The sequence below is a fragment of the Cervus elaphus genome, chromosome 14 (genome assembly GCF_910594005.1).
Source record: "Cervus elaphus chromosome 14, mCerEla1.1, whole genome shotgun sequence".
NCBI lineage: Eukaryota > Metazoa > Chordata > Mammalia > Artiodactyla > Cervidae > Cervus > Cervus elaphus.
In genome coordinates, this window is record NC_057828.1 from 77673221 (window position 1) to 77697383 (window position 24163).

The 24163-nt window shown below is 49.7% G+C and overlaps 1 protein-coding gene across 3 annotated transcripts; it reads left to right on the forward strand.

The window, feature by feature from the left end:
- Positions 1-722: 722 nt before the first annotated feature.
- LHX9 (LIM homeobox 9) lies at positions 723-21061 on the forward strand. 3 transcript variants are annotated; one of them, XM_043923547.1, is made up of 7 exons: positions 723-816; positions 1057-1119; positions 6127-6245; positions 8136-8338; positions 9448-9803; positions 15952-16154; positions 17380-18261. In XM_043923547.1, exons 2-7 carry the CDS (start codon positions 1092-1094, stop codon positions 17635-17637), a joined length of 1167 nt encoding a protein of 388 aa, XP_043779482.1. In that variant the 5' UTR covers positions 723-816; positions 1057-1091; the 3' UTR covers positions 17638-18261. The 3 variants fall into 3 exon arrangements, with proteins under 3 accessions (XP_043779482.1, XP_043779483.1, XP_043779484.1); XM_043923548.1 differs by lacking the exons at positions 723-816; positions 1057-1119 and adding an exon at positions 5078-5106 and having other exon boundaries at positions 17380-17664; XM_043923549.1 differs by lacking the exons at positions 723-816; positions 1057-1119; positions 17380-18261 and adding an exon at positions 20341-21061 and having other exon boundaries at positions 5593-6245.
- Positions 21062-24163: the final 3102 nt, after the last annotated feature.

Sequence of the window (24163 nt, forward strand, 5' to 3'; positions counted from 1 at the left end):
AGGCTCTGAGTTGGTTTTCTCCGGATGGATCGCAGTCCCCGCCTCCTAGCCGGAGCCGGGCTGCAGGGATACCTGGAGCCGGCGCGCTGATCTGGCGGAGAAGGCCACCCTCCGGCGCAGAGCGCACCGCGCAGGGCTGGGTTGCGGGCGCCCGGCTCCGGAGCGCCGAGAGGAAAGGAGGGGGTGCGGCGGGCGGGCAGTCCGTGGCTCAGCCCCCGGCGCCCCTCCAGGCGCTCCCGCACGCTCGCCGTCTATGCAGGCACCAGCTGGCAGAGACAGCATCTCTGAGGTGCTAGCATCTCCGGGAAGGCCAAGGCGGACCGGCGGGGGGTGGGGGGTGAGGGGGGGGGGCGGACTGGGCGCGCCGCGGGACGCTAGTCTTCGAGGGGCTCCCGGCTTTATGAGGGTCCCTCCCGGCCGTCTCCTCCATTAACACCTCCCCTGATTGCTGAGAGGCTGGGAGGGCTGGACGCAGCCTCAGAGCCTGTCGCCCGGCCCTGGCCCGCGCCTCTGCCCTCTGCCCACCCCTTCTCCTCCTCCTCCCGATCTGGAAGCATAAATAGAAATAAAAGACAGGTGGAGCGAGCTGCGGGTCAGAGGTGAGGGATTCGGGTCAATTCCGACAGAGAGGGAGAGGAGAGGAGAAGGGGAGAGACACAGAGAGACCCACCCACCAACCACCTGATTATTTATTTATTTGGACTTACAGAGGACCCCTTGGCGAGATTCTGGGGACTGGCTCGCACCTCTGGCCGCCCGCCGCCCGCCCTCCTTCGCCCCGGACTGGCTTCTTGGAGGGAACGTCTGGACAGCAAGGTAAGATTTCGATTGGGATTGTTTGGTCCGAGCAGTTTTCGGCCCCCCGTGTGCTCCCGACCTCCGGGCGCCCAGGGGCGCCCCGGGCACCTACCGGAGGCGGCCCCGCTTCCCCGGAGGCCGCTCGGCCCCCGAGGCCTCGGCGGGAGGAACGGCTGGGACTCGCCTCCCGGGTGGGGGGAGGCGCGCGGGGCCCCGGGCCGCACCTCGGAGCTGACGCGCGGGTTCTCTGCGGTGCAGCCACCATCGCGGCGTGAGCCACCCCCGCTCGCAGAATGCTGAACGGCACCGCTCTGGAGGCAGGTGAGTTCCCCGCCAGGTTCTCTCTCGTACCCTGTTCGCTAGGCCGGAGCATGTATCTCGTGGGTGTGTAAGTGGGTGTGCACGCGCGTGTGCCCGCCTTCATCGGGTGAGAGGAAGAGGGGTCGTGCTTGCCCTGGAAATCGTACCGCGATCTGTAGGTTCTAAAATACGCGGTCTTGTTCAGAGTCCGCTGACAGCAGTCCTGAAAGCCGCCTTTCCCTCCTCCGGCCTTGCTCTCCGAGGCCTGAGATTCTCGGAGTGCAGGCGCGGGGGCCCGGAGGTCGCCCGGCCACTGCGCTGCGAGTTGTCTGGGCGCCAGGGATGCGCTCCGGTCCTCGGCGAAGCTGCTGGGGGCGTCTCCTCGCGGGGAGAGATGGGGAGAAATGGATGGGGAGGGATGGGGCGGGAGGGGAGGGGGCGGCTAGGAAGATGCCGCTTCTCCTCCGGAAACTGCCTTCACCCCCCATTTTTGGTTCAATCTGACCCCAGCGCAGCGGTTTCTGTGGGCGATCTCCGCGGACGCGGAGTGGGGGCTGGGGGGAGGGGGGGACGGCTCCCTTTATTCCGGCGGCTGCGGCGGGCCCGCGGCGCGGCAAATCCCAGGTGAAAGGGATTCAGATTTCAGAAGCGCGGTCTTCGCCACCGGGCGGCGGGCCCTTAGAGAAGAACCCAGGGGCGGGTGGGGCGCCTTGCGGGGAGAAGGGGGCGCGTAGGCGCAGGGCGCATCCGAGGGTACGGCCCCGCGCGCGCCGCGGGCGCGGGGAGAACTCCGGGCCGGGGTGCCCAGCGGGGCCTGCCGCGGGGCTCCGTCTCCGCGCGGTAGAGCTCGCGCAGCCCAGAGCCGGTCAGCCCACTCCCACCAGGGCTGGAGGCCCTCCTCGGAGGACTGACGCCGAGGTGTGCCCTGGCGGCGGCACCAGTCTTGGCCCTGCCGCCTCGGTGTACCCACAGTTTCCCTGAGCCCGAGGATGGAGACAGGCCGGCGACCATCGGGGCCAGCCCCTCACTTCCGCCCTCCCCCCCGCCGCCGGGCGGAGATCCCCCCCTTCGACGTGCAGGGCTGGGTGCTCGGGTCCCAGCCCCAGGACGGCGCTGACTCCCCGGGCCCCGGGGCGCTCAGGGCAATGCCGGAAGCCGGACGCCTCTTCGAGAGCTGCACCCTTCAGACCAAGGAGGACCGTCCACACCTTAATAGGGTCAGGAGGAAAGGTGACCTCTGCCCTTTTAAGGGCAAACCCGGGGCAGAGCACCTTGACCTCCAAAATTCAGGTCTAAAGAGACCTCGCTTGTGCTCACAGTTGGAGGCTTCCTCTCTCGACCCTGAAGCCTTCGTCAGCCCCTGGGTGAAGCCGTGCGTTCCCTTTATTTCCCTCCCCTTCTCCTGGAGAGGGACCCGGCTGCGGCCCTCGAGGAGATTCCGGACCCCGACCCTCGAGCCCAACTCCCGTGTCCGCAGTCGATGCCGTCCGCTTTCCTCAAAGCCGCCACAGCGGCTGGCGGAGCAGAGAGGGCAGAGTGGGTGAAGTGTGCTCCGTCGGGCGGAGGGCAGCCCCTGGCTAGGGTTCTGCCGCCTTGCCCCAAAGAGAGAGTTGAGTTTAGACGGGAGCCCGGAGAAGTCACCGCGGGCGCGGCCGGGGGCGGTCCCTGCACCCGTCCCAGCCAGAGGTGCGGGGACTCAGCCCTGGGGACTGAGCAAGCAGCAGCCCAGCGTGTGGGGAGCGCCCCAGGGCCGCCCCGCGGCCCCAGCACCTCCTCTTGAGAGATGAAAGAAGGCAAAGACACCAAGACCCTCTCCCGGAAGTGCTTGCTGTCCCTTGAGAGTGCTGGGGGAGGGGGTGGGCCATCTCCCCGAGGTTGCAAGACAATAGGACGTCCCAGGCCACAGCCCAGTTCTGGGGGTCTCCCCTTCCCCCAGTGGGTTTCCTTTTTCTGGAGCCGGGAGAGGAGGCAGGGCTGGACCCACCGGGAGCGATTTCTGACAGCCACAGGACTAAGGAGGACCTCCCAAACTCCAGCAGCCCCCCTCCCCCACCCCGAGGTCTCGGCAAACTTCCTGCACTGGCAGAGAAGGAAGAACGCGAACAGTTGGCATCTTTATGGGAAGTTAGCAAATCCCACCCGGCACAGGAACTTATAACCCGAGTTTTATAAGAAAAAGCCGAGACAGCGGGCTCCAACCCGGAAGCTGATGGCAGGAGCCCCCCCCGCCCCCGCCCCGCCTGTACCGGACGGTCTAGGAGCAAATCTGTGTGTGCAGGAGACGGATGAGGGAAGCAAGGACTGGAAGGCTCACGGGCCTTCCGAGCCTGCTTCCCTGGAGACGCTTCCCGAAGTTCTGGCCTCTCCTTGGAGTTGTTGGTTAAACCCTCACTTAATGAAGTCTCCAAAATTTCATCCCCAGCAAGAAGGCAGTGGCGTGCTCCGGCTCTTTGTTTATTTTTGCTGAGCAGGACCCAGATCCAGCAACAGCCAAACCCAAACCCAGTTCCCAACCTCCACCTGGGGGCGGGGGGAGTTAGCCCAGAAACTGGACAAAGGAGTCCCTGGATTGAGGTCCCAGGTTTACTTTCCCTTGCAGCCTCCTTGGTTAAAGGATGTCCTTCTCAGAGACCCCTCCTCTTTCCTCTCCCCCCCCTCCCCCTCCGCCTCCTCCCCCCCTGCCCCTCCGCCTCCTCCCCCCCCCTCCCCCTCCCTGGGCCCAGTCCCCTCTTGTGGAAAGGCAGTCTGCCCCTTTGTGAGAGGACCTGCCGTCTCTGAAAGAGGTGTTGCCCCCAGCCCCTGCGCTGGTGCACGTGGGTTTGAAAAGTTCATTGATTTCCATCCAAAGGGACTAATTACATTACTTACAGTAAATAGCAGCCCTGCTGTCCAGTAGGGCTGCCAGAGTGTGGGGTGGGGGGGAGGGGAGGTCTTCAGTTTAGTTCACTTGATTGGCTTCATTTTGTGTGTGTGTGAAATTGTGTTTTATGAGCTGTATTCTGGCACCCGGAGGACCGTAACAACGTCCAGTCTGCAAATAACATTTTTTTTTTTTTTTTTAACCTTGAGAAAAGAGCAAGGGGGAAGCAGGCGAGTCTTGGGTTTCATGGCAGAGGCGATTCCAGCAGCTTCAGAAGGCGATGCTTTGGGACAGGAAGTCGGATCGGCACCGTTCTCTTCTTCCTTCCTTTCTCCTCCCTCCCCCCTTCTTCCCTCCCTTTCTCCATCTTTCTAGATTTGGCCACCGTTCCCGGTCGGGCTCCTCCGGGAGGACGCGAGTCTGCCACCAGGGGACCCCTCGGGTGTCCCGGACCTGCCGGGAGAAGCACGCGATTCCCGCAAAGCCGACAGACTCCCGGGGAGGCCCGCGGAGGCCCGCCGGTTCTTCCCGCTCTCGGCTGGGAGCTGGGTCGGTTCCTGCCGCCGCTCCCCGCGTCGGGCCCCTCGGGGGCTTCTGGCGGTTTGCATGAATCGACAATATCCGAGCATTGTGGCCACTTTTTAACAGGGCCGAGGAGGGGCCGCGACTCGCGGTAACAATCCCGCCTCCTGTGAGGCGCGGGGGCTGCCGTTCCGCCCGTCAGCTCTCACCTCGCCCTCCTCCACGGCGAGGAGCCCCTTCGCATCCTCTTCACCGCGCGGGGCGCCCACGTTTGCAGTTCCCCAGTCCAGCCGGGGCAGCGGGGCGCGCGACCGGTCCCGGGATGCGGGGGGCGGCGCCAAGCTCCCGCGGGTCCCCGCGCCGCTGCCCACCTGGACAGGCTTCCTCCGGGACGCGGGACTCGCCATCGGTTTCTCTCCTAACCTGAACCGGCATCCCCCTGTGGCCACGCTGCGGTTGCACACTCATCTCCAAGCCCACGCCCTGTCCCCTACACTGATTGTGCCAAGATTTTTTTTTTTTTTTTGCTAGAAGTAAACTCCAGAAACAGAGGCTCTCCTAGTTCCTTTTCACTTTGGGGCTTGCTTCAGCCTCAGGTGGGGAGGTGAAGCAGAATCTGCTTTTAAGTGAGTGGAGGAAGTCAGGGGTGGGGGAGGAGAGGAATGCTCGCCCAATATTTATTTGGGGTCCCCTCGAGCTGGGGACCGGAAGGTCCACAAGGAGGAGACGTGAAGTTTGGGGCTGGGATTCTGCATTTCTTGAGTCTGGGTCTGATCTTGAACTTGGACCAAACAGGCCGACACTCTGCCTTCTGCGCCAGGGCGGGGACAATAAGGGTTCCTTTTCCCCTTTAAAACGTGATTGCTGGGAACTCCTGGAAGGATTGTGTGTGTGTGTGTGTGTGTGTGTGTGTGTGTGTGTGTGGGGGGAAGTAAATGCCCCCTCCTCCTGCCTCCCCCCAACCCTCCCCGCCCCCCCCCCCAGTGTTTGTCCCCGCTTCCCCATCACCAGGGGGTTGAGAGGAGTATGACAGGTCTTTGTTGTCTGAATAAAAATCCGTGGCGGCTCCGGGAGAGAACTCCTCCTACTAAATTATCAAAAATGGGCTGGCTTTAGTCTCTTAACAAATTGGACACCGCTCCGGCGGCAGGAGCAGTCCCCAACCCAACCTACAGGCGCTGGGAACTTGCAAGCGGCCAGGGACCGCTGAAAATAGCACTTCTTTTTCTTTCTTTGTGTTCAAAATTATTTTCTTTCTCCACCAGGTTTTGCTCCCCCCGCCCCCCCGCTGCCGTTGTTCCCCGTTAGTGACTCGAGCTCCTGGAGCGGTCAGATCCGGCTGCTTCGCCTCCGCTCGCCCCGTTCCCGTTTGCGTTTGTTTTCTGCGCATCTCCTTCAGGGAGTCGCCGGGGCTGGCGTCCCCCCTGCTTCTTTTTCTTTTCCGAGCAGACCCATTTCCACCGCGGCTGCCTCTTTCCTTCTTCCCCCTCTCCCTCTGTCCCCGAGCTTCTCGGCGCTCTCCCATCGCCCCGCCTCTGCGCTCCCGGCTTCTCCTCCTCGGATGAGCTGAGAGCCCCCGGGGCGAGTGTATATGGAAATAGTGGGGTGCCGAGCAGAAGACAGCTCGTGTCCTTTCCGCCCTCCAGCCATGCTCTTCCACGGGATCTCTGGAGGCCACATCCAAGGCATCATGGAAGAGATGGAGCGCAGATCCAAGAGCGAGGCCCGCCTGACCAAAGGCGCCCAGCTCAACGGCCGCGACGCGGTAAGGAGGGGCCGGCGGCCGCGGGAGCCGGGAGCCCGCTCGCGCGCGCAGGGGGAACCGAGTCGAGCCGCCACGGCGGCCGGGCGAGGGTGGCGGCTCGTAGGCGCGTCCGCTGCGGATCGGCGGGTGGGTTATCTTCGGTTCTCCTGGCTGCTGCCGGGCAAGAAAGGACCCCTTTCTGATTTAGCTACACTCCTGAGAGCCCGAGCTCGCTCGTCTCCGCCACAGCTGGTCCGGGGGAAGCAGGGCTAGTCGGGCACGAGAGGATGGCGACGTCCTCCCCAGCGGCGCAGACGCCGGTCTCCCGGCCCGCTGGGCTCCGGGGCGCCTCCCCGGCGAGGATCGGCGGCCCGAGGGTGAGCGGGTGCGGGCCACCGGCTGCAGCGCGCGGCCGAGCGTCCAGGTCGAACTGAAGCTCCGGGTCTCCAGTCCCTGGGTCTGGAGACCGGCCGTTCGGGGTGGACTATAATGCGTCCTCCGGACGCTCGGGACGCGGAACGCGCAAAGCCCGCGATGGTCGGCGGGGGGGGGGGGGGGGGGGGTCTCTGATAGCCCGGCTCGGTCAGCTCCTTGGCCCGGCGCGCGTAGCGTGCTGGGGAGTAGAATAGAAAGTCCGGAGGAGCGGGGCGCCGAGCCCAAGCGCGAGAACTTTCTAACCCTCCCACGCTGTGATCGACCACGCTATGTCGATTAGGCATGTAGGATAAAAGTCAGGCCCGCTTCGTAAAGAAAACTAATGAACAATCTCTGTGCTCGCCTTTCCCATTTACGAGCCGAAGGGGGAAAACGACAGACGTCTCCGCAGAGTTTGAGCCAAACAGAGCTGTGTAGATCCTCGGGCGTCGCACCGGGAATCGCAGCTCAAACTAAGCCGGTGGACAGACTGCCCGGGGTCGGTCAGCGGTGTTTGGGGTCCACCAAGTAGCCGAGCAAAATGATTTCAGTGCGCGAGGGTGGCTGGGTGGGGGCTGGTCTGAGTAAAGGGCGAAACTACTTTTCCAGGCCTGCTGGGGTTTCATAGGGGAAAGTCCAACCCATTTCTGCTAGTCCTGAGGGAAATGTCCCGCAGTTAACCACCCACCTTTTGTGGCTATCCCGTTTAAAAACAAAATGCGGTAATGCAAACCCGAATTTCAGGCGGGGTTCCGCTTAAGGCGAGGGGTCGCCTTCCTTGCCTGGTCGTGGGGACATAGATAGGAAGCTTAAGGTCGGCATTGGAAAGATTTTCAGAACAAAGATCTCCGAGGTATGTTGATGTCAGGGAATGGGGGCCTGTGCAGAGGTGATGGATAACGGACCCTCCCGGGAACAGGTACAGTGCTTAGTAGGAGAAGGACCGATAATCCCGAAGATGACAGAACAGCAAGATCTGCCAAATATATCTCGATGGAAACAACGTCGGCCACATTATGGGCACGAGTATTAAACCTTCTCCCTTCTCTTGTACTTTCAACGTTGCTTATAGTGATATAGAGAAAGAGAAATGTAATAGTGTTTGCTGAAAACCAGTGTGTGCTTGTTCAGATCTCCCTTTCATCCTCCAACAACAATTTCTGTTGTTTCATTTCGGGCGAGTCGAAAGCCACACTTTTTAAGATTTAATTATTTGAGTTCGGAAACCTCCACTATCTATACAGTCCATGCGCTTCTAGCCCTTTTGGAAACTGTTCGAGGTGACCGGAGGGTCTTTAGGTTGAGTCCGGGTTCAGACGGACGCGGCAGAAAGAGTACGAGTGGCAGAAGGAAAAGCTGCAAACGTTTCCCCACGTCTGCCTTCGCGGAGGGGCCCCTGACCCGGCGGCGCTCGCGGAGGCCGGGGGCTGGCTCTGCGCCGGGGACCCGCGTGGGGCGGCCCCGCGCGCTTCTCACCGCGCGCGCGCTTCCTTGCAGGGCATGCCCCCGCTGAGCCCGGAGAAGCCCGCCCTGTGCGCCGGCTGCGGGGGCAAGATCGCCGACAGGTACTACCTGCTGGCCGTGGACAAGCAGTGGCACCTGAGGTGCCTGAAGTGCTGTGAATGTAAGCTGGCGCTCGAGTCCGAGCTCACCTGCTTCGCCAAGGACGGCAGCATTTACTGCAAAGAGGATTACTACAGGTATTCCCACCCCATCCCTTACCCCCCTCCCGGGGCCGCCAGCCCGAGCCCCTGGGTCCCCTCCCTGCCCAGGGAAGCCCTTGGCGTGCGCCTTCAAACTGCAGCGTGCCCACCCCTGCCAGACGCGCGGGGAGCCGGGAGGGGGGCACCCCAGGTCTAGAACCTGCTCTAGACTCTCCCGCTCAGGCGCCCCCAGAACACCGCTGAGGGAACTGGGCCTGTCCTAGGAGGGTCAATGAACGTGTCTGTCCCCGGTCTACCGAGGCTAAAGCGGGTTTGTGTTTTCCGTTTACTACGAACTCAGCAAGGCCGGTGCCTTGGAACTGAACCGGTGGCCGAGGCAGCAGCACTAGCTGCTGGCTGTCAGGTTTTCGCGAGGGTGACGGGGAAGTCACCTAAATGACCAAGAAAAGGAATAACTGCTGTTGCCAAAACCCAGGCCACTCAGTTCAGAGATGCCCGGAGCGCAGCGGGCTGGAACCTGCCCCCAGACTCCCCAGACGCAGGAGAGTGAACTGGCCGCAGCATGTTCACTGGCTCTGCTCCGTGTTTCTTGCCTTGAGGACGGGAGCGGTCGGCAGGCGACCCGGCTCGCTCTCTGCCGACGTGAGAAAAGTGGTTAGAAAAGAATTAGCTCTCCTCTGCAGAACTGTCTCCCCCCACCCCCCCCCCCGGGCAGTGTCTGAATGTCTTCATGCACACTCATACTTTTATAAATAACAACACCCTTCCTGTGAATGCCTTGTAATCGAGGAGACGGTTTCACTTGGCATGGCAATTTAATATTCTTAACATACTGTTGTGAGTTAGCAAGGGCACGGTTTGTTCTGGTTTTTGCTTTTTAAAATTTTTACTTTACAGGAAAGAAAACTGAGGATCAGTTCCTCGATTCTTCTTATTTTAATGTAAGGGTTCTTTGTCATATTCATCAGAGCTGGTCAATCAGCAGATAAAATGAATGTATATCCAAGAGGGCGTGGGTCCTCCCCTCCCGGTTCCCTCTCGGATCTCCGTCTTGGGCCGCTGCTGACCAAGCCCCCGGGTGTCGCGGTGAGAGGTGGCCCTGCCTTGGCCTCCGCCAGCTCGCTGACGCCACTGTTTCCTTCCAGAAGGTTCTCTGTGCAGAGATGTGCCCGCTGCCACCTGGGCATCTCCGCCTCCGAGATGGTCATGCGCGCCCGAGACTCCGTCTACCACCTGAGCTGTTTCACCTGCTCCACGTGCAACAAGACCCTGACCACGGGCGACCACTTTGGCATGAAGGACAGCCTGGTGTACTGCCGCGCCCACTTCGAGACCCTCTTGCAAGGAGAGTATCCGCCGCAGCTGAGCTACAGCGAGTTGGCGGCCAAGAGCGGCGGCTTGGCCCTGCCTTACTTCAACGGCACCGGCACAGTGCAGAAAGGGCGGCCCCGGAAACGCAAGAGCCCGGCGCTGGGGGTGGACATTGTCAATTACAACTCAGGTGGGCGCCCACCCCCTCCTCGCCGCCCCCGCAGCCCTCGCCCCGGGTCTGCCCGGAGGAGAGTTCCGTCTGGCTTCTCCCCCGGCCGAGAGCTGGTTGCAAGAGGGCGCTTTCCTTAGCATGACCCTTTTCTCCCTACAGCTCTCGGTCACTCAGAAAGAAGCTGGACGGTGGAGTGAGAGAAAGAGGGAGGAGAGAGAAGGGGGCCGAGGGAGGGGAGAGGGAGAAAGGGAGAGAGAGACACCTTTATTTCGTTTGTGGCCAGAAACACATTCAGCACCTTGGGGCTGCAGCGACTTCCCCCAAACAGGCAGAGCCAAACCCTTGTTGCCCATTAGTTAATGAGCCCATTAGTTTCTGGCTCCCAGTTGGAGCGAAACAGCCCCAGGGCAATTCCTGTGTGGAGGCCAAGTTATAGATCCTGGAGGAGGTTTCCCTAAATACTAAAAAAGAAAAAAAGAAAGAAAGAAATCTTCAGAGGCCAACCCAGTGTGTCTAGAGGGGACAGAGGCTGTGGTCACCAGCCCAGAGTTAATCAGGGAAACAGTTGGCATGAGTGTTGAAAAACCAAATCCCTCATGTTGGCGCAGAGTGGCTGGAGGGGCAGGAGTCACTCTCCGGAGTCCCTGTGAGCTGGCCTGCCCCTTCCCTGGGTCAGGGGACCGTCCACCAGCTCAATGCCCGTGTGATAAACCCTCCAGACACCCAGACCATCCCTCCTCCTCCCACCCCCAGCTTTCTCTCTTAATTAAAAACAAAATGCAGGCAACAGGCCAGAGAGCAGCTTTCTTCCTTGCTTGGGTGGGGGGGGGGCACACCTATCATTCATCAGTCTTGCTCCCCAGTTCCCCCTTGTGGGCAGCCTGCCCCCCACTCACCAGCCCCCACGTGAGGATGGTGACAGGCCCCCAGGACCACAGTCTACCTCTAAGCAGGATGGAAGCTCTGGAAAAGAGGTTCCAGAAAACCCTAGAGCTCACTTAGGGGCGTCCTCAGGACTGGTTTGTTGTTGTTCAGTCGCTAAGTCCTGTCTGACCGTTTGCAACCCCATGAACTGCAGCCCTCCAGGCTCCTCTGTCCTTCACCATCTCCCGGAGTTTGCTTAAACTCGTGCCCTTTGAGTCAGCGATGCCATCCAACCATCTCATCCTCTGTTGCCCCGTTTAGCCGTTCTGACTTTTGGTACCCTGGCCCAGCCCCACTGGACGTTTCAGCAGGAGGCTCGGGCCCAGGGAGCCCTTTCTGTTGGAAAGGACCTTGGGGACCTCACGGTGGCCACCGCGCTCTGTTACCAGGCGCACCCAGATGCCAGTCGAAGGGTGGGCATCCCAGAGCGTGGATCTTGCCTGTTTTTCTCTTCCAGTCCCCACGTACCTGGTGTGGTGCATTGAGCCGCTCTGGCTCAGTAGTAAAGGGACTCTGTCTGCCCCCCCAATAAGTGACTCCCCCAGGGACGTTCAGCCAGTGTGAGCAAGCGGAAATGGGTCCTGCTCTGAACCCACAGTGTTGGGGGGTGGGGTTCCGGCTTCAGGGGGCTCTGGCCAGCTCTCCCCTCAGCTCCCTCCTGGCTCAGATTTCACAGACGAAGCATAGCGGGGATGTCCCCGAGAGGGTGGGGACCTTTGTCCCAGGGGTTCAACCCCGGGTCACTGGAGGAGGAGGGCCCGCTGCTGGCTGCAGACCTAGCGTAGATGGGACGGTGTCCCGCAGTGGGTGCACCCCCGGGTTTTGCCAACCCCCTGCCGGGGGTCAGGGCCTCCCGCCGCCCCTCTGCGCCTCGGCCAGCAGGCTGATTCGGGGCCACGATGCCCAGCGTGGTTACTTGGGCTCCTTTGATGCGTGGTCCCAGGGCAGCCAGGCAGGGCACCGATTGTTCTTTATTAATAGAAGATGACATCGGAATCTCTAGCCACTCACCAAGGCCCTAATGCCCTAATTAGAGAGAGAGAGAGAGAGAAATAGAGAGAGAGGGAGAGAGACTAGCTGGGTCTGCAGAGAGCAGGAAGCCTGGAGCAGAGGCTCCCAGAAGGTCCAGAAGCTGGGGAGGAGCTTTCTAGCCAAAGGCGGCAAGCCCGGTTTTTTCGATTGTTTGTTTAACCTAATTAGCTTCATTTGATTTCGCCTTGATCTTACTTTACCTTAGAAAGATGCGCAGAGCTTTAAGAACAATGAAATTGTGTTTCTCCTGCTTCTCTGAGAAGGAGCACCAGAGAGTGCACATTTATTTCATAAAAAGAATGAGAATCTCTTTCCTTTTCGACCATTCCACTTCAATTTCCACTTCCGCCATTAGTTTGCAAATTAAGGCGCTGCGAGGTTCTGGAGAGAGCTGATGCTTCTGTTCATTAAGGAGGGAGAGGTTGCGGAGACCTTCGGAACAGAGCCAGTATGCACCACAGAGAGCCGGTAACTCTTAATTAACGTCCACCGCATCCCTTCGGGACTTTCCCCAGAGACACGAGCAGACGGCATACAGTTCAGATCTGGTGAAATAATCTAGAGAAACTGGGTTAAAGATGCCTGCCCAGAAATCAGCCTACCACTAAAAAAAAGTTTATGAAGCCAGTGCCCGTTTGTTATTACAAAGAAACGCTTCAGTGTATTAAAACCACGTTAAAAGCACAGAAAATAAAGTGGACCCACAATTTTAGCTCCTTCTTTTAGCTTTCTTTGAAGCCATCTCTGCTTAAATGTAAACTAGTCTCAGAAGAGTCACAGTGCTACTAAACAGACCTGATTCATACACTGATATATTTTCAAACACATGTACACAAAATATGTTTGTGACTCAGAATTCCACGGATGTGAAGCTAGGCAAAGATCCGTAAGTGCTTGACATAGGGCAAGTGCCTTTCCTTGAGACTGTTCCTAATTTAGTTTATATCTCTTTGTGCAGATAGCAGGCGGATATTTTAGAAAGAGCCACAGGAAGTCTATTTGGGATGCTGGTTTGAAATGAAGCCCTCCGGGGTGAGAAGAAGATTTAGTCTAGGGCCCATAGGTCTGGTTTGGATAATTTTGCACTAACCGCGAGGCTAGATTTTTGCCGCTTCTTGAAATCTCCCTCCTTAGGTTCTTTCTTGGCTTCCAAACTTCAAAAGCTCCCTGAAGTTGTTAACTTAGCCTGGCACTGACCCCTAGTGGTCTCTCTGGGATCGCTTCTCAGAGGGCTGCACACCTTCAGAATAAAAACTCACTTCCGGATGGGTGACCATTTCCTAAGTGACCAGAGAGTAAAATATTTAAATCTTATTATTAATGTTATAGTGCCAGATGTGTGTACTCACAGGTGTATATTTAAGACAGTTTTAAGAGAGTTATCATTTCATCTCATAATTCAGTGGAGGGGGGGAGCCCCTACAGCTTTAAAAGTAGACCCTGAGGAAACACAGTCACTTGCAAGTGTACATAAGGCATTTGTAGTTAAATTTAAGTAGTTTAGGTTAGTACACTGAGTTACTCTGTTGATGACACAGACTGCTCTATTAAGTGCCATACTATCATAACTGATCCCACAGTTTTCTGTTTCTGTGAATACCATCTTAAAAGCTAACTTAATCTTTTTGCACGCTGAATTGTATTCTGCTTGAAAACAAGTCCCACAGTAGTGCTTAATACACTGAAATTCTCTACTGAGTTTTAAATCAGCCATAATGGATACAGAATGCATATTCAGAGAAGTAGTTTTTATCATACCTGTCTATAATTGTGTGTGTGAAAAACATGTCTATAATTATTTTTTCATTAATTCATTTTAGAGACTAATAAGTATATAGTTTGGTTAGGAATCAAACTCACTTCTAAGAAATAGTAACTTGTGGGTGGGGGGTTGATGGCTAAGGGCATTATTTAACTACCAAGTCAGGTCTTCTACCTCAGTGTAATATTCAGTTTAATAAGCTATTGAGGAAGAGTTACACATCACTCACCTAGGATAGGATTGAAATCTTATCTGAAGAAGCCTCCAGTGACTAAGGTGTACCTCTTTGACTGTTTTGGTGTGGCTACATTTATAATCTGGTTGTGAAATATAGCTCAGTTTACTGAGATAAGTATGGTTTTATAGTAGGTCATAAGATGCTGTTTCATCCATTTGGGGATACAAAAGGGCAATTGTGTAGAATATTTGAACTTGACATCTCTCCCCGGGGGTGCAATAGGATAAAATGTAAAGCATATTCTATTCTCTCTCATTTCTGGGTACCTGGTGCCCTTTCAGTGGGGTCTGAGGAGTCTCTGTTCAACCTTTGGCTGTGTATATCTAACTTGCAGTCCATCTCAAGTTGATATGACTTTGCAAGAATAGTCATTGATGATTTTATGGGTGAACAAAAATTCAAAATCTTGATTGAACGCTCGTTGAATTCCTGGCCCTGTGTTGGACATAGAGGATCCGATGGTGAACATCATAGCATCTTTCTTTCCATGAACTTACCTGCCCTCTTTACGTGTTTCATGGAAATATGAACCAAGGAGTCATTAGTTCATGCCTAGTCTCATGGCATTAGGGAGAATTTCTTAGGTAGATTCTGTGATGCGGGTGACTCTTGTTGGGTCTCTGGATATATACTGATTCACTGAAAGTGTTTTTTAAAAAAGTAATTCCAGCCAAAGCATTGGAGAAGGGAATAGCAAACCCACTCCAGTATTCTTGTCTGGAAAATCCCATGGACAGAGGAGCCTGACAGGCTACAGTCTGTGGGGGTCACAGAGAGTCGGACACGACTGATCATGCACTCATGGAACCAGAGCATCGCAGGCATATAATATTTTATCAAGCAGAACGGAACAACTAATCGTAAGAGATGTCTCACATTCTTCAAGATCCTGGTTTCTCCCCCAGGCATGTGATCATGTTGATTTTAGATATTCTATTACAGTGCACTAAAATGCTGGATGATAGTCTGAATATACATCAGATAAACATCTGAAGTAAGGTGTAAAGGAAAAAAAAAATTGCCATGCTCTTTAAATTGCGAAAGTTGGCTGAATCAGTAAATATTTAGCAAAGTGTTTTCCTTTTGTAATCATATTTTTTATGCAAAGCTAGGAGGTTATCGGAAATGACCTTTTCAATGAGCATCTTTACACCCTGGGGATGAAGACTCCCAGGCTGGTTTCAAAGGCTGAGTGCTTTTGCCCTCAGTGCGGAGGGCGCTGTGGAGGGGGGTAAAGGTGCCGCCCCCTCCCCCTGGCCTGCCAGCCAGGGGCACAGCTCACACTCTGGCTCGCACGGGACCAGAGCTAAAGGGCCGCCACCCGAATGGGGCAGCAGCGTCTCTGAGCGGGGAGTTGGGAGGAGAGACTCTGGCATGAACCAAGTGAAGACAGACCTGGGCTCCTTCTCTTTCAGAAATATCTATTCCGGTGACTCCAAGGGAAAACTCTCTTCATCCTGGTTAGCCCCATGTGAACCAGTTACTGCTAAATGTCCTCAAAAGTAATATTCTTCTGGTTATGTAAGAATCTTGCAGGTTTTTATTTTGTAACTTCTCCCCTTCTTCTTTTTAACTTTTTCTGAAAACGTTCTAGGATGTGCAGAAAAGGCTAAAAATTGGAACTTAGATTCTTCCTTCATTGGGGGGAGCAGGGCCAGGGAGATGGCTCTGTAAAACTTTTAGACTTGAGAGAGCTGAAATTACTGGCTTGCATATCCTCCTGTCTTCACAGACTACACCTTGTTTCACAAACACAGACAAAACGAAGAATCTCTGAAAAACTGTGTGTGTGGAGGGCCAGCGTGCTCATACACATCACATAGTAGAAGAGGGTTTTTTTTTTTCCCCTTTTCACTCTTGGAGAAGATTTCTCTCACTCCCACACTTAGACCTTATTCATCTTCTCAAGTCTTTCTAGCAACCATTAAGCCAAAGGGATTAGATTTATCTAATAACTTATCTAAATGTATTAGATGTATCTAATACTTTTCTACTGCGTAAACTTTGAGTGGGTCCACACTTAACAGACTAGTTTGGCGGACTTGGGGCGATTAACCTCTTTCTTTTGTCTGGATCCTGCTCGTAATTGGGTCGACAGCTTTTTCCACCGTTGCTGTCCTGTCATGACGGGAGCATGCCACCTGCCATCCTCTCAGCTAAGGCAGGCCCTTGCACTGAGCCCTTCTTTTCGTCCCCTGTGGCTGCCGCAGGTTGTAACGAGAACGAGGCCGACCACCTGGACCGGGATCAGCAGCCTTACCCGCCCTCGCAGAAGACCAAGCGCATGCGCACCTCCTTCAAGCATCACCAGCTGCGGACCATGAAATCCTACTTCGCCATCAACCACAACCCGGATGCCAAGGACCTAAAGCAACTTGCTCAGAAAACAGGCCTGACCAAAAGAGTTTTGCAGGTAAGAAGCGTCCATTGTTAGCTGTGCCTACAACTTCCCCTTGCAGTGAAAATAGTTCTCTTCCCTGTTTGATTTCCAGCACTGCTGCTCGTTAGTTTACCTTACTTACCTCCCTAGAGAGTGTACCAAGCTTTTGCAGGGGCTTCCGGAGACTGCCCAGAGAGACAGAGAGAGAGACAGAGAGAGAGACCCAGGGTCTCCTAAATTGCAGCCACATCCTCCCTACAGATGGGGAGAGGGGCCCACAAAGCCACCTCAGCTTGCCCCGCTGCTCTGCAAACGCAGGCGGTGCTGTCTGCACAAGCGTGGCTTTGGAGACCTCTGTCCACGTCAGGGTCAGTGCGCACACACCCGGGGAGACCTGCTGCTACCCCCTTGCTTCAGCACACTCTTGGCGGCCTCACTCCCCCGTTGCAAGCTTCCAGATTCACGTAGACCCTTTTGGTCAGCTCCTGAAAAGCCACAAGCATGGTTAGCTGTCTCCGCAGCCAATCGGAGCGAGTCTTTCCCCATTTTAACCAACCGCATTTGACCGCTGCATCCTGCAGTGAGACCTGCTGGCCCAGGGCCTTGCTAGGCTCATCATGGTAAGAATGTCCAACCAGAGCCCTGATAGTGGGTGGCTGGGGGTCGCCTCTGAAGCTCTCACCCTCAGTGACAGACAGCAGGCGTTTTAAACTCCACGCACCCGTTTCCGGTTGCTTGGAGTCTGTGGCCCTGGAGGTTTTCCCTGTGCAGAGTACTTGGCATGTGTCAGACTCCAGAACAGCCAGAAATCTGTTTCAATGATGTTCATTTCATGCGAGTGATTCTAACTTGGTGAAACATCCGCTGACCTCGCCTGTCCTCTTTCTGGAAAGACAGCCGTTGAGGGGTGAGGGTGTATTTCCACCCCCTCGATCGCTGTGCCTCCATTTCCCCAGGGTGTCTCCACTTAGCCATCTGTGCCCCCAAGCGGCACTCGTTAATGCTGGGGGTGGGGGCCCCGCCGCAGCTAAGAGGGTATCTGTAGTCGAACTGGGATTGCTCTGCTGTCGAAGAAAGCAGAAAGAAAAAAACAAAAACAAAGGGAGGGGAAGGCCCTTCTCCCCCTAGGAAAATAAACATTTAAAAAGAGAAACGTATATCCAAAACATAATTTAAAAAAAAAAAAAGGAGAAAGGGGGAGAAAAAGGAAGTATAAAAATAAACCTCGGTAAAGAAATCCATTGGGATTGGTTTGCAGGTTTGGTTCCAAAACGCACGAGCCAAATTCAGAAGGAACCTTTTGCGGCAGGAGAATGGGGGTATTGATAAAGCCGAAGGCACGTCGCTTCCGGCCCCGCCCTCGGCAGACAGCGGCGCGCTCAGTCCAGCGGGCACAGCGACCACTTTAACAGACCTGACCAACCCCTCTCTCCCCGTAGTGACAGCCGTGACCTCTAACATGGACAGCCACGAGGCCGCCAGCCCCGCGCAGACTACCTTAACGAACCTTTTCTAACGTTGGGCGTGGGCTTTTTTTTAATTCTTCCTCTTCTTTTTATTATTATTCTAATTATTTTATTATTTACAAAACGATTCCCCCACCCCCCTCCACCCCCAAGATACTTGGCAAGTAACGACGACAGCTTGGTGTGTAGCGTCTTGCAGCCACTTGGCAAATGAGTTTACAGTTTCGTCTCCTTTACAAACTGTACTTTTTTTTCTTTTGTCTACAAAGTGTATTTGGATTTAAAAAAAGATTAATTAGATCGTTCAGTCGGTAAGGGGAATTTTGGAATCATTCTAATAAGTGCCTCTTAAAATTGTATGTTACTTATTTCCAGAATCTCAAAGGAAAAAAAACCACCAACAACAAAGAGTGGTATTGGGATGGGCAAAGAATCATATTCCCAGTTACATAATTAGGCGAATAAGGAATCAGATAATTGATTAAAATTATTTTTTAATCTTGCAATTGTACCTGTACTTATGAAAGTTTGGAAACTTCACATTGTCGTTTTTTTTTAAATTTTAAAATGCAAAAAAATGTTTTAATCATTCCTTTTTCTTACAAATGAGGAATATGGTTAAAGAAACAATAGCTAATCTAAATGTTACAGATTAATTAGATGGGAAAATCTAACCAGGAATGTGACTTTTATTTTCTCTTAGGGGTATAGTCCCAACAAAACTTTCTTATTAGTTAATTACTGCTTTTCAACGTTTGAAAAATACTTAAACCTCCTGTGCATCCATGAAAATTCCAAACAGAATTTGAAATTTTATACATTTAACCTTCTCAAACTAAAAATGATGATAGGTATGAAACCATTCTTTCTAAATTATTTTTTCCCCAGGGAAAATGGAAATAAGCAAAATATAATTTTTTAAGAAGTTTAAAAAATCAGTATAATTTAATTGATAGCTCTTAATTGGCTTTAGCTGTACCATGATATTGTATCTGGCATTCTATACAAATAAAGTTAAAAAACTTAGTAACTAATATTAACAATGAAAATTCTTTAACTAATATTAACAATGAAAATTCTTTGGTTTTGTTTTGCTTCATTTTACTTTGGCACAGGTTGATGTATTTGTCAGAAAAAAAGGAAAAACGTTTCTGACGTTAGAGATTTGAAGTTCTTAAAGATAAACTCAGAAGCCTTGTGGATGCTAATCTGAATATATTTCCTAGTTTACAGTAGCATTTTTTTTTTCTTTTAATTTAAGCTAAAATCTTAATGGTCTGGGCAGTGGTGAATGTTCATCTATATGCTTCTGTTGTAGTTAAATATCAATTAGATTGTGGATTTCCTAAAAAAAAATAAAATAAAAAAGAAGTCAAGATATATGTCTTGCTTTAGTGGATTGTTAAGAATAACTTTGCACATATTCTCCACTTTTCGGACCCCTTAAATCTCCTCTGGCGTTCGAAGTGGTTATTTAATAGATTTTAAAGGTGTCCTTCTGGTTGTATAAATGTGTGGTTACATATTGACAGTTCACTGCCCACATTAAAGTGCATTATTGTAACTTTTGCTCAGGGTCTTTAGAAAATTAGCACAGAAAGTAGCTTATTTTTTAAAAAAAAGATGATGGAAGATAAGTTAACACTGTAACAGAAGAAGGTGTGTTTGCCATTATATATTTAGCAAGTGTGGTTATCATCTTATATGGAGCTTAAATCTTGACTTTTCATATTTCTATTACATTTTGGGCATTTACCACTAACCAGACCAAACAACCTTGGTAAGGCTGAGATCTTATGAATACACTTTTACAGGTAAAATATTGATACTTATAAATTTTGTTCTTTGACAGAACAATATATGGTACTATAGATCTACTTTATTAAGTAGACTAATTATAACTCAGTTCTCCTATGTGCCTTATGAGATAACTTGGAAGTAAGTTTGTGAAAAATCAGGATATATGTGTTGTTTGTTAAATTAACTGTTTTAAGCCCTTTTGACACCTCACTAGTTTTGTACTGTTTTACCTCTTATTTCTGAAACTCTTTTTATGGTGTATCCTGTTAGAGGGGACAGACATGTCATAGAAAGCAGTTGTGCACTCTTTCCAATATAGTTGATAAATTCAATAATCTTATATATTGAGCTTCGTGTTTATAGTACAGTAAGTGGTCTAGCAAAATTGTCCATGTTTCTTTGTTTATTGAGAAATGCATTGTATAGAAACTATTTCCCTTAAATATTTATGGACCAAACAGTTGTGATATATCCTATTAAATTTGTGTGAATAAACCATTTTGAATCTAAGGACTTTTATTTCCCATCAGTTTTATTTAAGGTTTAACTGTACTAGTGTGTTTTTGATATCTATTTGTAAAAGCTGTTAAAATGGTAATACAAAATTTTTTAATATACAGACATACAAATAGTTTTTAGATTTCCAAACTTATGATTCATTTTAAGTTACCATTACATTTGCAATGCAATTCAGCTTAGAATTACCTTTAAATATATTTTCCTACAATAAAAGTAATGCCCCATGGATTTGACTCAGCCTGATTTTTAGAATTAAAAAAAAATAGATAATTAGCAGAAAAAGTAATTGCATGAAAAGAAGCCTTAAATATGATTAAGTTTCATGTTAGGTCTATTGAGCACAAATGGATATTTGTAAATCTAAATAGAAATTGAAGACCCCTAAAAGCCAAGTTGCTCTGGAGTTAATAAATTGTCACTATGATTTTTTTCAGGGAGAACAAATCTTGGGGCATTACAGCCAAACATCCCGACGTTTGAAAATTCCCTAAAGTATTAAAAGAAGGGGAAAAGTTTGATCGGAAATCCACTGCAGTGAAGACAAAGACAATATTAGGTTATGATAATCATACATTAAAAGATCTATTGAGCCAAAAAAAGAGAGAGAGAGACAGAGAGAGAGAAAGAGAGAGAGAGAGAGACCAAGAGACTTAAATGTCATTTACTGAATGTTAACAAAACTTCTGTTCTTTATGATGTCTAACACAAATGGAGGCTTAAAATTATATGATTTTAAACAAAGTGAGACAAACCGTGTATAAACCAGAGCGGCCAGGCAGTAATATGCCCACCCCAGAGCTGAAGAAAATTATTCTTGGAAAAAAAAAAAAAATCCCACACATTTGTCAAGCACAGTACTTGTAAAATAAAGTCCAAAAGCATTCATTTCACCTGCTTGCTAATGTGTTTTAGTCCTATCTGTTAATGACATTTTCCAACTGTAAATTCAAAGAAAAGCTGTCACTCATTTAAGAGGATAGGGATCAGACCCCAGTGATTTTCGTGTTATTGTTTATTACTTCCTTTTGAAACAGAAATCTCTGCATGCACTTTCACATCTGTCACATCTAGTGTACACCTCTGTATGATGACTTATCTTTGCTGTTTCTTGTATGATAAATAGCTTTCATTAATAAACATCTTATTCGATGGAAACATAGTTAACTTTATGTTAAACACACACTTTTGGAATTACTTTTGAACACTGTCATAAGAGGCAGCACGACCCATTTCCAACTTGTTATACTTAGGAAAAATTCCAAATGATATAATGAGGATAAGTTCTGGTAATCTAGGATAAAATTATTTACTTGGTTTTGGACTTTTCATGACTTTTTATTTGTTGTATTCAATTAACACATAGACTAAAAGTATTTTTTTTTTAAAAAAACAGAACCCAAATTACAACATAAATAAACCTCAATATACTGTCATGTAAAATTTCAGCAGCTTTTTTAGATGATTAGGGTAAAATTTATAGATCCTCTGTAAGTTTACATGTTTGCTATGCAATGAGCAAATTTATTGAAAGTACACAAATATATTCTGAACTGTGATGAGATCCTGTCTTTGCATGGTTCAGATTACATATGATATTACAAACAAAAAGAGCAAGTGGAAAGAAAAACAAATATTTAGGAATGAGGTTTTTTAATGGTTAAAGGGAATATTTGAAGATAGAATTTTTTAATGACTCATATTTAGCTGTATATCCAAAGCGTATGTTAAACAAATTAACATATACCTTTCCAGAAATTTTTTCATTATGATGAAATTTTTATTATATACAAATGAACCCTATGTAAATGATGTAACTTTTATGAATGATAAACATTAAATATTTCATTTACATGTATTCTCAGAATTTTGAATGTTTTCTTAAATGCTTTCACTTCCTGAATACTAAGTAAGAAAAACAAATTTAAAAAGAGAGAGCAACTTACTAATAAAAAAAAAAGCAGTGCACCATGACAAGTAGACTATTTTGAGTGATGATGAAACATGTTCGTTTTGTCAGTAACTTGACTGTTTATGCCTCATTGAAATCTCATCCATGGCTATAGTAACTTAAATAGATTTTCCGATACATTTCCAGCCAGTTTATTCCAATCCTTGTCCTCCTGCTTTCCTTCTTTCCCTGTGCTGTCACCCATGGCAGTTTCGTTTAGAAATATTTTGGAACCTCGCCTGGTTTTACAGACCTTTAAATATTTGTCTGGAATGTGAAATGCGGGAAGAGACCACAGAGGGAAAGAACAGAGCTGAAATTAGGCGTGTGAAAAAAAAAATAATGCAAATTTGAAACAGGCATATTTTTAAAGAGGACAAGAAAGGAGCGTTAATTACGTGAGTGGGAAGAGAAAGCAGCAGGCGGATGCCGAAGCGGAATGTCCGTGGTGCTTTCCCGGGTGGACAGCGGGCCCTGGGTCTGCAGGACTGCAGCCTCACTGGTGTGGAAGAGAAGGACGTGGACCTCTTGGCCGGGGGCAGGGCACTACGTTTTCGTAGCTTCTACCTCCCAGATGTCTGGTTTGGCCGAATTCTTGCAAATTGATCTTGGGCAAAAAAACCTTCGCTGAGAGTCAGCAGCTGTCGGCTTTGGTGAGTTACCACCTTCAGGCTGACTTGCAGAGTGGGTGGGTTCTTTTTTTTTTTTTTTTTTAATATATACCTCAAATAAGGACATGATTCCATAGTGAAGGACCCAAAGCAAACACTTTAAAAAACCTTGGTGATGTTTCATCACCTACAAAGTAGATAGCTTTATTTAATAAACCTTGTGGAATCCACTGCATGCTATTTTATAATAATCTTTGGATGCACAGCATTTTAAAAGCCACGTAGAAATAGCATCTTGCTTTCTGTTGCAGTGTGCCTGCCAGGGCATCATGGAGAGAAGTGTTACAAGTGGGAAACTGATGAACAAGAATATATATATATATATATATATATATCTGTGTGTGTATAACTGAATCTCTTTGGTGTACAGCAGAAATTAACACAACACTGTAAATCAACTATACTTCAATAAAAATTGTTAAAAAAGAAGTGGGAAATTCTGGAATGGAAATTTGGAGTCATGTCATCCTAGGCTCTTACGAGAATCCTAGGAATAAGATTGTTATAAAAATAAATGTAAAGAACTAATTTTGTATGCAGTTTTGCTATTTAATTTTCAACTATGTTATAGACAAAGCTAGCTTTACTTGTAGAGAGTTTGTGTACCAAGGGGATCCAAAATATTTTATGGTCTCTAGACGCCAGGGTTAAATGAGGACGCTAGGACTTAGTCCAAATTGCAGAAATGGCATTGTGTTTGCTTTGAAACCATACAGCTATATATAGCTACATAGATAAACTCTGGATTGGCCTTTTGGATCTATTTTATACATTTAGTAATTGGGAACCAACTCTGAATACTCAAATAAATAAAACCCTTCTGATGTAAAGCCGCAGTCCTTTGCTTTATAGTCAGTCTCAAAATTAGGAAGTTATTTTCTTTACAGCACAATGCTGATTTTAAAATATTTTTATAACACTTATTTTGCCCATATAATTTTTTTCAGGATAATATTACCATCTACCATATTTTCAAAATACATTATAACTCTTAAATTAACATATTATTTTAAATGCCCTCTGAAAGGATTTCCATCTCATTTTATCTGTTTCTATAGCCAGAAAAGAAAAGTTTGGAACTGTGCATGGTACTTAAGGGAAAGCCTGTGAATAAATATGATGTAAGTAGCAATATAGTCACCACAACTAAATTTCTTTTTAACTCTTTTTCAAAATAGATATTTTTATCTTACATCACTCTTCACTCCCAATATTCCTTTTTGAATATTAATATAGTAAACTCTCCTGTATCATGCGTCACGTTAATGAGTTCTTCTTCCCTTGGGTTATTAACTTTTGCTTCTTTGCACTACTTTTATCTTGTGCTAAAATGATAAAAAGCAGGCGAGAATAAAGATCCAGGTATTAGCCATATGTAGAAAGTTCCTGGTGTGTATCTCTGTGAATTTTTCCTCATCCATTAGAATTTTCAACAGTGATTTTTTTTTTTCCTTTGGAACGTCATGTTTACATCTTGCATGATCTTATAAATTAATCTGAAGAGTAACTGGATACCTTTTATGGTTATTTGAAAATAAAATTTGCTACAGATATGCTCCAGTCTCCGCTGCCTCCTATTATGCATGAGTGTATTAATTTTTTCTGTACTTTCCCATTGAACCAGAAAATATTAACCTC

Coding starts and splice junctions, on each gene's coding strand:
- LHX9 (XM_043923547.1), top strand. CDS start 1,092: ATGCTGAACGGCACCGCTCTGGAGGCAG. Junction 1,120..6,126: donor CGGCACCGCTCTGGAGGCAG/GTGAGTTCCCCG, acceptor TCCGCCCTCCAG/CCATGCTCTTCCACGGGATC. Junction 8,339..9,447: donor TGCAAAGAGGATTACTACAG/GTATTCCCACCC, acceptor GTTTCCTTCCAG/AAGGTTCTCTGTGCAGAGAT.